A 15,395-nucleotide genomic window follows, 5' to 3' on the forward strand; every position below is an offset into this window, starting at 1 on the left:
TACCAAGGTTACTGGTATTCCTTTGCTATTACTTTTGGCTCAGTAAAACAGATCCTCTGCAGGTTGAACCTGGCTGTGATATGGCAGCGGCAGGCTTGGTCTTGCTGCCAGACGTTTGATTACGCCGCCGACAGCATCGCATGCACTTTCCCTGTTTAAAGTGGCAAAGAAATTGCATTCTGCCGATAGATTAAAATCCTCCTCGCGGCAGCAAAGATTAAAAAAGTTTGTTTGTTCTTATGTTGTGGTGAAGTTGCTTGAGAGAAATACATAGTGAATTTTTTTTTTACTTCGGGCAAATCTTGTTTTACTAACTCGAGCAGAGCAGTCTGAAATATGTGTACTGCGACTGTATCATGCTCCAGACACTCAGACACAACAGTGAAACAGCACAGAGACCTCTTCAGAGTTGATTTGTTCCTTCCAAAAATCGACAACTACAGGTTATATTATGACTTGTGTTTTAACCCCGTGATATGACTGTGGTGCATCCTGAAGTATAAAACTAATTTTCCGCACAATCCAACTCCATGATGACCTCTTGTTGGCTTAGTATAAACTTCAGTTCTCGGAAGTAGCGAACTTGCTTCTTATTGATGAAGTGATGGATTTTAAGTTGATTCAACATATATGTGAACTGTGGCGTCAGAACAATGGTTTCGAGACTACAGCGGACTCCACTATCCATTGCGGAACAAGTATGTTTTCTGCTCTCAGCGACATGGGTAAGACTTTGTTGAAGTAGATTCTCAACATACTTTGTGCCAGATGAGGATGCGCATTCGCCGAAAATGGAATCTTGGTTATCAACTCGACATACAAATGAAGCATTATTTTAAAGTTCTGATTACTCATGCAGACGCACACTGTGTGTGTACCGCTTCCACCAGCCAAAATAGTGTGGAGGACGCAAAACTGCGAACCTTGAGAAGCCACGCTTTAAATTGTAAGTCTTCTTCTATTCTTCATGCATTTCCTTCAGGTTCATCAACAATAGTCGCTTTTGGTGGCCTTTCGGAATGTCCTTTTTACCTGGTAGGCAATAAGACACTAAGTCATCCTCGTGGAAAGCTCTGGCCGATGACTTCACTTCATCACTAACTGGGCGAGCACGTCTTCTTTGTGGCCTGTCTAGTATTCCACTGTCAGACTTGACTTTCATTGCCTCGCGAACTTGTCGTTCCAGGGTACCAAAGAACTCCATCATTTTTTCACGAAACCAAGATAGGGGGCTAGAGTAAGGTGCTGTATTTTCTCTCGGCTTTGTTCTCGAGAAAACATTTTTTTTTCAGATCTTGCATCAAGTTGACATAATCCTTCAAGAGTAGGTCAGGGCCCTAGTGTTTGTCAAGAGTCGATGGTTGGCACAGTTCCGGAGAGGTAGCCGTTGTTACCTTCGCGTTTTCTCGCAATGATCGCATTTTCTTTTTTGCGTACGACTGTCGTCCGCGCTGCAGTTGTTTCCTTTGGTGCTGCTGCCAACACCTCTTTTTAAGGCCTGCGTTTCTGTTCTAGTACCACATGATTCAGGCTCACTTTCACTGCCCCCGTACAGAGTGTCGAGATGTTGTTCTGGCAATACAAATTGTGCCGTCTTTTGAGTACTATACCACTGCCGCTTGCAAGCTTCACAGGTATTATTTCCTGGAAATAGGCCGAGGGAAGGGTGGGCATCCACAACGGCCAGTGATCACTGTCGACCCCCCGCATTGTTTCGCATGTTTAAAGAGCGGGTCCGAACGCAACATCGAAGCGATTTTAGAAGTGTATCGGCGAAGGTAAAGTTGCTTGCGGTGTTTACAGATCGTCGTATCATCATCCAGGCTTCATTTTTCGTGCCGCGCATGAAGGCTCCGACCTATGTCGCTCAAACGAGACAGTTGTCAGTCGCTGCTCGCTGCAGTAAGTGGTTTTGTGGCAGTTCTTTGTGCTGAAAGGGCATGGCGGAAGTTCGCTTCTTAAAGAATAGTGCCAAGCGTCCATGTAAATCTGCAGAAATACGCTCGTCTTAGCCGCACTGCTTTCTTTTGGTCTCATTGTCTAACAACTTGATTTTTCGGCCATACTTCCAAGCGTGCTACACCGTAAATGGGGTGATTATAAAACCTCAGTCTGCTCACTAGAGCATCGTGCAATTGATATAGCATGCATAATTTTAGATGATGCATTCAAACGTTAATTTCGTGGAAAAATCTGATTCAGTTCAGGCGCTCTGAACTGTACAAAGATTCGATATCCTAACATAATGCTAGATACAGTTTTTACCTTTATAATTGACAGATATTTACGCTGGAAGGCATATGGTACCCAAACTTGGATTTCACATCGATTCTCAAGGTGTTTGGGCCAGTACTGTGCCTTATTCTTCCCGATGTAATTTCGTTGCGATTTCATTTGTACGCATTCTATTGAGAGCCGCTTGACGGAAACCTTGTCTGCCGCTTTCTGAGTCTGTCAGCTCATCAAACTATTCTCATGTGACAAACAAAGTAACAAGCATGTGACGCCCCCTCGGGCATGATCTTCGTTGGCCCGCCAGGCTTGGTAGGCAACATCGGTCACCGCACTTCAGTAAACACAGACGAGCACAGCTGCTCGGGCGTCAGTCATCTTCTCAATATAGATGCAAGGGTAAAGAAGCATCCCCTGAAAGATTGACAAAAGCGCGACAAGGAGAAAGGAGACGACGACACGCATACAAGGAGACTGGAAGCATGTACGGAGTGCCTACTAGTTACGTGGGTTCTTGAACTTAAACATTTTTTTTCTCGCTTCAAACAAAATTTACTCGAATAAAAATTTCTGTATCACAAGCTAAGAGCGTGGTGCGTATACTAAGATATCTGACACATTTTCGCCTGGATGAGCTTAAGGATTAATTTGGCCTGATCGAATCTCGCAAAAAAGTCATCTTTTGCCAAATGTGGAGCTATTTCTCACGAAAAATAGATTTCTTAATAATTTCGACTTATCTTGAGCATACACTGTTGTAACAGGTAAAAAGGTAGAAAAATTACTGTAGCTGAAATGTCGACGCAGCTTATGCAAGTAGTTTATGGAAATGCAACTTTCTTTTGACTAAGCCAAATAAATGGGGAAAATTGTAATATGCATTCAAATATAACGTATTTGAAAGAAGGACACCAGTATAATGCTCTAAAATGAAGTTTTCCTATTGCGCCTACTTTCCGATTATAATTAAAAGAATTATCTCCAATCAACCTTTGCTTCTTCCCAGAAATTGCAAAGCTCGCCCACGTGATGAAACATTTTTTCTGACAAAACCTTTTCGGCAGAACTTCATTCACACAAAATCTATCTAGCCCAAATTTTTTCTGGAAAATCAACCATAATTGCTGTTCAGGTGTGGGACGTTTCGTGTGGATTGAGCCTAGGGCAAGATTAATTCCTCCCAATACCCTTGCATGAAAAGTTGCTCCGATGATTAGGAAAAAATTCTGAAAATCATTCAAATGCGTCGAAACGCTCTCTAGTAGTAAAGCATAAGCGACGCTAATGCTTATTTTAGAGCTATTGTAATTGATGCTGAAATACAGTGCATTGCAGAAAATAATGAGGCTTCAAAAATAGGTGCGTGCCGTGGTGGAATGAGCGATGCAAGAGTGCGCGTAAAGTGCAAACAAAGCCTGGGATTTGCTGCGTCACTCCCCAACGCTGGAAAACCTCATAAAATTAAAGCACAGCAAATCCCAAGGCAAACGAACGCGGCGTAGAGCTAAAGAAGGAAGCTGAACACAAAAAACCGCAACAAGTTCCTATACGAAATAAATGAAAGTGTGAAACAGGCAACGGAAATAAATTAGTCGGCAAAATTATCTTTTGCCCTTAGTCGATTGTCAAGGCAGCAGCCTTCAAGACCAAGACAACGGTCTTGTACATTTACAGCGTGTGTCTTGCTCGGCAAACAATTTAGATACTCCAGAAGCATAAACAGATTGCAGAAAGGCACTTGGCCGTACATATAGCAAAAAAATTATGCAGATCCCACGCACTGTGGGAATCGATGTGTGTAAAGCTTTTGGATGCTTTGACTGATAATAATTAGCGGTGATGCTGACGGCAAAAGCTTAATTTCTTCAACGTTTATGCTAACACCAGTGTGGTGAGTTGATGTTTAACGTTACCTTGCGTGCACCACTGCTGTTTGTCTGCGTAGTACATAGAACACACAGGGAGAGGTGTTTGTTTGAGGCGTTGTTGAGCGCCATAACTCATAACCTTTGAGAGGGTTGAGCGTTGTCATTTGCTCACATGGCACATCGCATTGTGGCAGAAGTATTAAACTTGAAATGGATTATGGGGCTGTACGTTTCAAAACCACACTCGGAATATGAGGCAAGCCGTAGTAGCGGACTCCAGATTAATTTTGACACAGTGGTGTTCTTTAACGTGTCCTGAAATCTAAGTGCACGTGCGTTTTCTATTTCGCCGCGTCGAAATGCGGCTGCCGCAATTGGGGTCAAATCCACGACCTCTAGCAATGCCATAGCCGCAAAGATAACGCGGCTGCCACGGAATTGCTGATTTGACAGTCGACCGCTTCCGTAGTGTCTCCAGGACCCTGCGGTGCGCTTTAATCAATGCGGCTCTGCTTCTGCACGCCCTTCGTAAGTTGCCCGCTTGACATATTCGCGTGGTGTTTATTCTTCAGAAATAGCAGCAACGTGCTGTACGTATCTTGAGCTTAAGCTTATTCTGCTTCCCCGCAACCGCTGTCGCATAGTAGTGGGGCTTCCTTGGCCTCTCACGTCACTTCACCCATTTATATTGGAACTGCCTCTTCTCGCTCTCCTTCCCCTATTTACATTTCTATCTGCGTCCCCCCCCCCGCAGGGGCGTCTGCGTCAGCAGGCGTTTGGTGTGTTGCGACACCACGTACCCGAGCACACGAGGGTTGGACCCTCCCGCGTGCAGCCGTGCGCGGCTTAGCCGTGTCTGGGGAAAGGGGGATCCTGGAGGTTGAGCCGATGCTGGGTGTTTGGATCTTTAAGGCCCCCCGGCGGAGGCAACACACCTCTTTGGCCTCTGCTTCACATAGACGGCACCCCCGGGCTGACCCACCCGGGGGAAATCGGCAGTCGCCTTTTCCTGTCTCTCTCTACTCAAATCTTCGTCTTTCTCTCTCACTTTTGACCTTTCCTGTCGGCTATTTACTTCATTTCATTTCCAAGTTTCCGAGCGGCTAGAGTTAACCATGTCGGCGTGGCCTTCTTTGGTCATGGTTATATGGTTATAGCAGTTATGTATGGCTAGTGGTTTTTGAAACACTCCCGTATTGGGCTCCATGGTGGGCGGCCAGCTTAGCTGCCGAACTTACATGTAATTTCATGGACAGAACCCCCTCTTCAACAAAAACTGATCGGAGGCCGAAAAGGTACCGGACCGAAGTAATGAACTTCAATAAACCTAGTGATAGCTTCACAAATTATTTTGTCATCATGTCTGAAACTGAACAAGAAATTCAAGACATGTCCCCCTTCCTCATCGCCAAAGCACTTAACGAGTGTATTGGTGAGACCTACAAAGCCAAGAAAATGAATTCTGGAGACCTCTTGCTCGAAGTTATGACGGCTGAGCATAGCAAGCAGATTAAGAAACTTGAGAAGATAGGTGAGAACCGTATGTCTGTCTCACCACACCGGACACTGAACTACGCGAAGGGTGTCATTTCAGATACAGAACTCCTTAAGTGCACAGACGAGGAAATCGAAGAAGCCTTGAGAGATCAGGGTGTTCTATGTGCAAGACGAATTAAATTTAGAAAAAATAACATTAAAACTCCGACCAAACACATTGTGTTGACCTTCAACTCCTTAACGCTTCCAAGTGCCGTTAAGGCCGCTTACCTGTACCTTAGAGTAAGACCATATTTGCACAATCCCCGCCGGTGCTTCCGGTGTCAGAAATATGGGCACAGATCCCAGTCATGTCGCGGAAGAGCAACCTGTGCTAAATGCGGTCAACCAGACCATGGTGATCAAACGTGCAAAAACGAGCTGTGCTGCGCAAACTGCGCGGGTCAGCACGCGGCATTTTCCAGATCTTTTCCTCAGTGGAAAAAAGAAAAAGAAGTGATTGCATTGAAGGTACGGGAGAACATATCATACATTGAAGCCAAAAAGATAGTCGCGTTTGCCGATAAAGGTACTTACGCACCGGCTGTGCACAGAGGGCGTGCGCCGCCGATGGTGTCAATTGGAACCCAGGTGGAGCTGCTGGACAAGGCTTCAGCTCTTCGGCCCTCCTCACCCAGTGAAATAAACGCTCGTCGCAACCCTCTCCCAAGAGGCCCAGAGGCTTCTGCTGAGGCTGACGGCAGTCAGCACGCGGTAGAGGCCACGAAGGTCTCAACGCCGGTGCTGAAGGACCGCTTTCTTTCCAAGAAGACGGCACCTTCACCAAGCACCATCAACGACGAACGCCCAAAGGACGATGATATGATGGAAGTGTGTCCGCCGGACACGAATCAAACAAAAGAGCGTATATCTGGTAGGCAAACCAAAAAGTCGGGTATTCCCCCTGGAAAACACAGAGGGGGTAGACTTCCTGTCATTCCCACTGCCAGGAGAAGTGACCTACAAAGCATTTTAGCAAGTTTCTTGCTCATTCACATATGTCATCTTTGTGACCTCTTAGATTGAATCTCTTCGTGAAGTACTTGATAATCCACATCATCAAATATGGCTAATATCTCCCTGTACTTACCACCAGGTAAGAATGTCACAATAAAAGAATTAGAAAATCTCGTGAAAGAACTTCCAGAACCTTTCCTTTTATTGGGTGATTTTAATGCTCATACTAACATCTGGTGCAGTAACCACACTGACGCAAGGGGCAAAATGGTAGAAGAATTTTTAGACAACTGCAATGTGTACCTTTTTAATGATGGAAAGCCAACATACTTTATTGCTAAATCACAATCTACTTCAAGCATTGACCTCTCCTGTGGCACGCCGTCACTAGCTGGGTTCTTTACTTGGGACGTGAGGGAAAACCCACGTGGCAGCGACCACTACCCTATAATACTCAAGCCGATCGACGCGCCTCCAACAATGCCAGCACGAAGACAGAGATGGAAGCTGGGTAAAGCAGACTGTTCGGTTTTCTTGGAAAGCTCCGAATAAGGATTGATTATGTCATCGCACTCAATATTGACGACTTATGTGATGCGATAACGATGCAAATTTTAGATGCAGCTGAAAAGTCCATACCACTTTCACAAGGGAAACTTCCACGTAGACCAAAACCGTGGTGGAATGATGCATGTGATGAAGCTCGTAGGAAACAAAACTGTGCGTTGTCTCGACTAAACAGGTACCGAACTTTCGAAAATTTATTGTTTTTTAAACAAAAGCGCAGTGAGGCTAGAAGAGAAAGACGGATAGCAAAAAGAACATCATGGGTGAAATATGTGAGCTCGATAAACAGTCAAACAACAAGTAAATTAGTCTGGGAGAAAGTCAGAAATATAGGCGGTGTTCATAGAGAATACACACTCCCTATATTTGACGAGGAAACGGATCTTAAAGGGCAAGCAAATATACTTGGCGAGCACTTTGCTGGAATTTCGAGTGACGCTCATTACACTCCCGAGTTTCTTAATATAAAGGCCACGGCAGAAAAGAAAGATCTTAGGATATTACTGAATAGTACTGAGCCATATAACTGTCCTTTTACAAAAACTGAACTCTTCGATGCGATATATTTAGGGAAGAGCCATTCAGCAGGCCCGGACAACATACACTACGAAATGCTGCGACACCTACACATGAACACGTACGACACAATCCTTCACCTCTTCAACAGGTTGTGGGCGGAAGGCTATTTTCCCAAAGCATGGAAGAAGGCGATATTTCTACCACTTCTAAAACCTGGAAAGGCAAGCTCTGATCCTAAGTTATCGCCCCATTGCCTTAACCAGTTGTTTAGGAAAAACATTCGAAAGAATGGTTAACAAACGGCTTGTACCCCTTTTGGAAAGTAACGGGTTACTTGATCAGTACCAGTGTGGCTTTAGAGCCAATCGCAGCAGAATCGACCAATTAGTCCGGTTAGAAACAAAAATCCGTGAATCTTTCGTCCAAAGGCAGCATTGCGTCTCCGTTTTCTTTGACTTATCAAAAGCGTATGATACGACGTGGAGACATGACATTTTAATGGACTTGCACAGATACGGAATAAAAGGGCACATGCTTCGTATAATCAAAAGCTATCTGGAGGACCGAACTTTTCAGGTGATGTTTGGACCACCTTTCTCCAACTGTTTTATACAGAAGAATGGAGTGCCGCAAGGTGGAGTATTGAGCGTTACACTATTTTTAGTAAAGCTCAATTCGATAACTACAGTTATTCCTTCTTCCTTAATGTATTCTTTATATGTCGATGACATTCAACTTTGTTTCTCCTCTTGTAATATGGCTACTTGCGAACGCCAACTCCAGTTGGGTGTAAACTCTATAGTGCGGTGGGCAAACGAAAATGATTTTAAATTTTGCGCAGAAAAAAACAATATGCGTACCTTTCAGTCAATACCGAAGGCTCACACCGGACCCAACATTACATAATAAAGGACAGCAAATCACAGTAAAGAACGAACACAAATTTCTTGGTATGATCTTTGACAAGAAACTCAACTTCAAAGCGCACATCGCTTATGCAAAACAGAAATCTCTGAAATCCATAAATATAATAAAGCTCCTATCCCACCGATCATGGGGTTCAGATAGAATGTCTGCTTCGCATATACAATGCAGTTGTCCGGTCACAATTAGACTACGGATGTTTTGTGTACGGCTCAACTCGAAAGTCAGCATTAGAGGTTCTTGATCCGGTGCATCACCTCGGACTACGTCTGTGTTCCGGCGCGTTTCGTACGTCTCCCGTACAAAGCTTGTATGCAGAAACCAACCAGCTGTCTTTGGAACACAGAAGACTATTGCTTGGAAACATGTACATAATGAAAGTACTGTCCTGTTCAACGCATCCTTGTAGACTACTATTTACAAGGCCGCGCTTTGAAATACATTTTAGCAACAAACCGGCAATCATTCCTTCCTTTTTCATCAGGTACCAAAAGCTGAATGCGGACCTATATTTCGACGTAAGGAATAAATTCTTGCAAGATGAACCTTCTTTTGCTCCTTGGGAGATGAAACATGCCCAATGCGACTTTAGGTTAACAAAAAACAGAAAACAATTTTCACCAAGAGAGGCGTTACTTTTCGAATATTTAGAAATAGAATCAGAATATAATTTTTGCGTGAAATACTTTACAGATGTATCAAAAAGCAGTGACAATGTAGGCGCTGCAGTGACATCAAATCAATTTGAAAAACAAATGAGACTTCCAAGTCAGGCTACTGTCTTTACTGCAGAACTTCATGCCATTTCGTTAGCTCTTGAAGACATCCTGAAAAGAGGAAATAACCACGCTGTTATATTTAGTGACTCCTTGAGCTCTCCCCGCAGGGGCGTCTGCGCAAGCAGGCGTTTGGTGTGTTGCGACACCACGTACCCGAGCACACGAGGGTTGGACCCTCCCGCGTGTAGCCGTGCGCGGCTTAGCCGTGTCCGGGGAAAGGGGGATCCTGGGGGTTGAGCCGATGCCGGGTGTTTGGACCATTAAGGCCCCCCGGCGGAGGCAACACACCTCTTTGGCCTCTGCTTTACGTAGACGGCACCCTCGGACTGACCCACCCGGGGGAAATCGGCAGTCACCTTTTCCTGTCTTCTCCCTCTATACGCTTTTACTTTACCCTCGTCTTTCACACCTGTCCTGTCTTCTTGTATCTTCTGTTCACTTCAATTTTTCGTAGGTGGCAAGGGTTAACCTTGTGTGACTAACCTACCTTGGTTATGTCGTATTAGGTTATAGTTGAGGTGTACAGCTGGCGTGGGCAGAACTTGCTTGCGAGTTCCTGTCCCGTCCCCTCGTTGGGCTCCATGGTGGGCGGCTGGCATCATGACCGAACTTTAAACGCACTTTATGGCTCCACCTCCCCCAGAAAATGATCGCACTCCAAAAAGAGTGCGGACCGAGGACATAACTTCCCAATGCTTCCAAAAAACAAACGAACATTTCCCCAGGTATCATGTCATACATAGTGAAGATCCAGATCAACCAGCTCGAAAAATGTCCCCATTCATAGTATCAAAATCTCTGACTCACGCCCTGGGCCTTGGCTACAAGGTGACGAAGCTAGCCAGTGGCGACCTACTCCTCCAAATCCGAGACAAAGCACAATACTCGAAACTCCCAACTTTAGTGTCCTTTGGAGACGTCCGGGTAACCGTAACTACTCACCGTTCACTAAACACAGTCAAAGGAGTAATATCTGAGCACGATTTCCTGAACCTTTCTGAAGAAGAGATGTTGGATGGTCTGAAAGAGCAGAATGTCACCGAAGTCCATCGTATCAAAATCCGAAAAGACAACAAGGAAATACCTACAAAACACATAATCCTGACCTTTGCCTCCAGCCAACTCCCCGAATCCATAGAAGTAGGCTATCTTAGATTAACTGTAAGACCATACATTCCAAATCCGAGACGATGTTTCAAATGCCAAAGATTCGGCCATGGCTCTCAGAGCTGTCGTGGCCGCCAAACATGTGCCAAATGTTCATCAAATGCTCATGAATCCGTGGACTGTACCGCTGCACCACTGTGCGCGAACTGTGAAGGGGATCATCCCGCGTACTGGAGATCATGTCCGACCTGGAAGAAAGAGAAAGAAATTATAACGATAAAGACCAAGGAAAACATAACTTATCAAGAGGTGCGAAAACGACACTCCTCAACATTTCAATTTAAAGCAAAAACAAATTTCGCCGATGTGGTGCGCAGGGGCGGCACACCACTCCAGGCCTCGGCCACTGCCCAGGCAAAGCCTGAGGCAGGGCCACTCCCGCCCCCGGCAGACGCAGCGAAGGCTGCTCTGCCACCTCTGTACAAAGGCGCGCCGGCCTCTCAGTCGGCCGCCCGCAAGGCTTCCCCCAGTCGAGAGAAGCCCACTAACCGTACACCCGCGGGTTCACCGCGGAAGTCCAGAGCCTCTAGTGAGGCAATGGACATAACACAAAACTCGCCTCTGCTTCAGCAGAAGCACAGCTCCCTGGAGCGAAAAAAAAAGAAAAAACCCCAGTATTGGCAACCCGTAAAGCAGCGTCCTAAATTTAACTACACTCATCAAACATGGCGTTCCTTATACAGTGGAACTGCCGAGGACTAATAAATAACTACAGTGACATAAAAGAACTGTTAAACACACTGTCCCCAGTGGCTTTATGCTTACAGGAGACCAACTTATGTCCCAAACAAAAAAACATTTTAAACAAGTACAATGTCTTTCGGTCTGACCGGCAACACGCAAGCAGACTGTCTGGAGGTGTTGCTACTGTAATCAAGACTGGTATTGCAACCCAAGAAATCAAACTTAAAACCAAATACGAAGCTGTTGCTGTCACTGTCATCCATTTTAAGACGATCACAATATGCAATATATATCTTGAGCCACACCTAACAGTAACACTTAATGATTTAGAAACCCTTTTAGAACAACTACCAGAACCGTACCTGCTTGTTGGTGATTTCAACGCCCACTCCGGTTTTTGGGGAAGTGCACACACTGATGCGAGAGGCCGTATTTTAGACGATTTTATTTTAAGTAATAATGTTTGCCTCCTAAACACCGGCAAAAGTACATACTGCTCTCCGAGCACGGGAAAAATGAGTTCCATAGATTTGTCTTTTAGTTCACCCTCTGTTTTTAACGATTTTAAATGGGATGTCATCGACAACCCATACGGCAGCGATCACCTGCCTGTATTAATCAGCCTAACCTCTCCACCACAAGTCATCCCAACAAAACCACGACGGTGGAAGTTACATTTAGCCGACTGGGCACTTTTTAAAGAAAGGGCCAGTTTAGATAAAATAGTTTCCGATAATTTAAGCATAGATGAACTGAATGAAGCTATCACCAACTGTATTTTAACCGCTGCACGCCTGGCAATTCCTCAGTCTTCAGGAGTAGTAAAAGAGAATCACAAAATTTGGTACACACAAGAATGCCGAGACGCAAAAAGGAGACAAAACAAAGCCTGGGGAATTTTTCGTAGGTACCCAACGCAGGAAAATTTCATCAAGTTCAAAAAGTTCAGAGCAAAAGCCCGGTATATTCGCCGTAATGCAGAAAAAACTTCATGGCAAGGTTACGTGTCCTCAATAAATAGCACAATTACATCAAAACAAATGTGGGAGATGGTAAAAAAGATAAATGGCAGCTACTCCCCATTCACGGTTCCATTTCTCTCTGACCCTGGTACACAGACAAATATAGAAGAACAGGCAGATATTCTGGGTGAATATTTTTCTGCGGTCTCCAGTTCATCTCACTATTCACAATCATTCCTGAAATACAAAAACACAGCTGAAGGACAAAGACTGCCGACAAGTGGCGGTACAAATGAACCCTATAATAACTTACTTACAGTTCAGGAAATTAATAGAGTACTGTCCGCTGGTAAGCAAACTGCACCTGGCCCAGACGAAATACATTATCATATGTTAGCTCATCTCTCTGAACCGGCTGTGGAAGCACTTTTAAATTTTTTAACAAAGTTTGGGTATCGGGGAAGCTTCCCGAAGCTTGGAAGATGGCCATTATTGTTCCTTTATTAAGACCAGGAAAACCATTCACACTCCCTAGCAGCTATAGGCCCATAGCTCTGACTAGCTGTCTAGCAAAGTCCTTTGAAAGTCTATTGAATATCAGATTAACATTTGTGTTAGAAGACCGGGAGCTCCTAGATGTCCATCAATGCGGTTTTAAAAAGGCTTGCTCCACCACCGACCACCTTGTCCGTCTTGAAAACACTGTTCGTGAAGCTTTTATACACAGGCAACACTGTCTATCTGTCTTCTTCGATTTAGAGAGGGCATATGATACAACGTGGAGGTTTGGGATAATTCAGGACCTGGCTGAACTAGGCATCCGCGGCAGGATGTTGAACTGTCTGAAGGACTTCTTGTCTAACCGTACATTTCATGTCCGCCTTGGCTCAACCCTTTCAAGGAATTTTATCCAGGCAAATGGAGTACCTCAGGGATGTATTTTGAGCACAACACTCTTCATTGTAAAAATGAATTCTATCAGGAAAATAATCCCAAGATCCGTTATGTATTCTCTCTATGTAGATGACCTCCAGATAGCTTGCACATCCTCGAACATAATCAACATGCGAACGTCAAATACAGCTAACAATAAACAAACTAGCAACATGGGCAGACAGAAATGGTTTCCGTTTTTCCCCACAGAAATCGGTGGCCATTCTTTTCTCACTCAGACGAGGCAAACAAATAGATCCCACCCTACACCTGAACGAAATAGATCTGCCTGTAAAAAATGAACATAAATTTCTAGGTGTAACATTTGACAGGAAGCTCACCTTCCTGCCTCACATAAATGCTTTGAAAAAGAAAGCTTCTCAGTCCCTGAACATACTCAAAGTGCTATCGAGAAAACACTGGGGCGCCGATAGGACTTGTCTCTTACAAATTTACCGCTCTGTAGTACGCTCTATCCTAGATTATGGATGTATAGTGTATGGGTCAGGAAGACCATCGTACCTGAAACGGCTAGATCCAGTACATAATTTAGGTTTGCGTCTCTCCACTGGTGCATACAGGACATCACACATAGTCTCCATGTAGAAACCAATGAACCATCACTTACAGATAGAAGAGCCATGCTCACAAACTCGTACATTCTAAAAATCCGTTCGCTTCCCAAACACCTATGTTACCCCATAGTTACAAAGTGCCCATCAAGAACACTGTTTAACAACAAACCACAAACTATTAGGCCACTCCTCCTGCGTTTCGAAGAGATGTGCCAAAATCTCGGCATGCTAAACATATTGCCAAACATTGCCCAAAGGCGAGGTCCACTGCCGCCATGGCACAACTTTCCTGAAATCTGTGATTTCACTCTAACACACTTCCGTAAAAAAGAAATTCCGCAACAACATATAATACAAGAATTCCTCACACTTGAAGAAAAGTACAGCAATTTTGCAGCTTTTTACACAGACGGTTCAAAAACAGATGCTTATGTAGGAAGCGCAGCTGTACAGGGGAATTGGAATAAAATAGTAAGACTTCCACAGTGTGCTTCCATCTTCACTGCGGAATGTTATGCCATCTGTGTAGCCATAGAAAAAATAGTAAATGAGAGACTCACCAACAGTGTTATTTACACAGACTCACTGAGTGTGCTCAGGGCCTTTCATTCTGGAAATGCAATGGCTGCTCTGCTTGGAGACCTCATACACAGCATTACAGCAGCCACTGCTCAAGGCCAAAACATCAGGCTCTGCTGGGTACCAAGCCATGTCGGCATAAAAGGCAATGAAAGAGCGGATTTATGCGCTGCTCAAGCTTACGGTAAACAAATTAAAAATGTAAATATGCCCTATAGAGATTGCATGAACTTACTGCATAGTAACGCAAGGAAAAAATGGCAGTCCACTTGGAACAGCGAAATAAATAACAAGCTACAATTAATAAAACCAGTTCTAGGTGAATGGAAGTCATGCGTGCACCAGAAGCGTTTCAGGGAACTTATTATCTGCCGTCTCCGTATAGGTCACACACACATTACACACAACTTTCTGCTGAAGAAAGAAGACAAACCAATTTGCACTTGCGGAGATGAACTTACCGTCAATCACATTTTAATTTCATGTTGTAAACTGGAAAAGCTACGGAAAAAGTGCTTTTCCCCATTTTATAACCAATGCATCCCTTTTCACCCAGCACTGCTCTTGAGTGATAATGCAATTGTGGATATGTCTAGCGTTTTTAGATTTTTAACAGAAGCTGGTTTTCTTAAAAATATGTAAATCATCACGCAGTACTTCACCTCATACACCACAGCCATTTCTCATTCCTGAGAAAAAGGCTGAGGACTTTATTTGATTGGTTAGGAGCCTCGAGATCCTTGCTGTGGCAAGGATGGCTGCTGAGGTTACCCGACCCCTTTTAAAAGTTTTTATCATTACCCATTGTTACTGCCTTTTTCTTACTCCATCATGAGGTAACCCTAACTATTTAAGCACTCAACACCACCCACTATTATTTACATTTTTATAAAATTACACGGAAAATTCCCCTATACCTTGAGCTTGGCGCATGATGGCCTTAGTTGCCTATGTGCCATAAAACACAACACAACACAACACTCCTTGAGCTCTCTTCAAGCTCTCGCATCTAGGTTACCATCTAGGAATAATCTAGTGAAGAAAATAAAAAACAATACGCAATATGTCACAAGACAGCGTCAAATGTCACTTTCTGCTGGATTCCTAATCATT

At 44.3% G+C, this 15,395-nt stretch overlaps 1 protein-coding gene across 1 annotated transcript in view; it reads left to right on the forward strand.

The window, feature by feature from the left end:
• Positions 1-15,395, forward strand: part of LOC142586127 (decapping and exoribonuclease protein-like) — a 97,872-nt gene that overhangs the window by 48,272 nt on the left and 34,205 nt on the right. Inside the window, exon 3 of the mRNA XM_075697380.1 lies at positions 10,836-11,078. Within this exon, the coding sequence (XP_075553495.1) occupies positions 10,836-11,078 (243 nt within the window). The remainder of the gene's footprint in view (positions 1-10,835; positions 11,079-15,395) is intronic.

Source organism: Dermacentor variabilis, chromosome 6 (genome assembly GCF_050947875.1).
Source record: "Dermacentor variabilis isolate Ectoservices chromosome 6, ASM5094787v1, whole genome shotgun sequence".
Classification (NCBI taxonomy): domain Eukaryota; kingdom Metazoa; phylum Arthropoda; class Arachnida; order Ixodida; family Ixodidae; genus Dermacentor; species Dermacentor variabilis.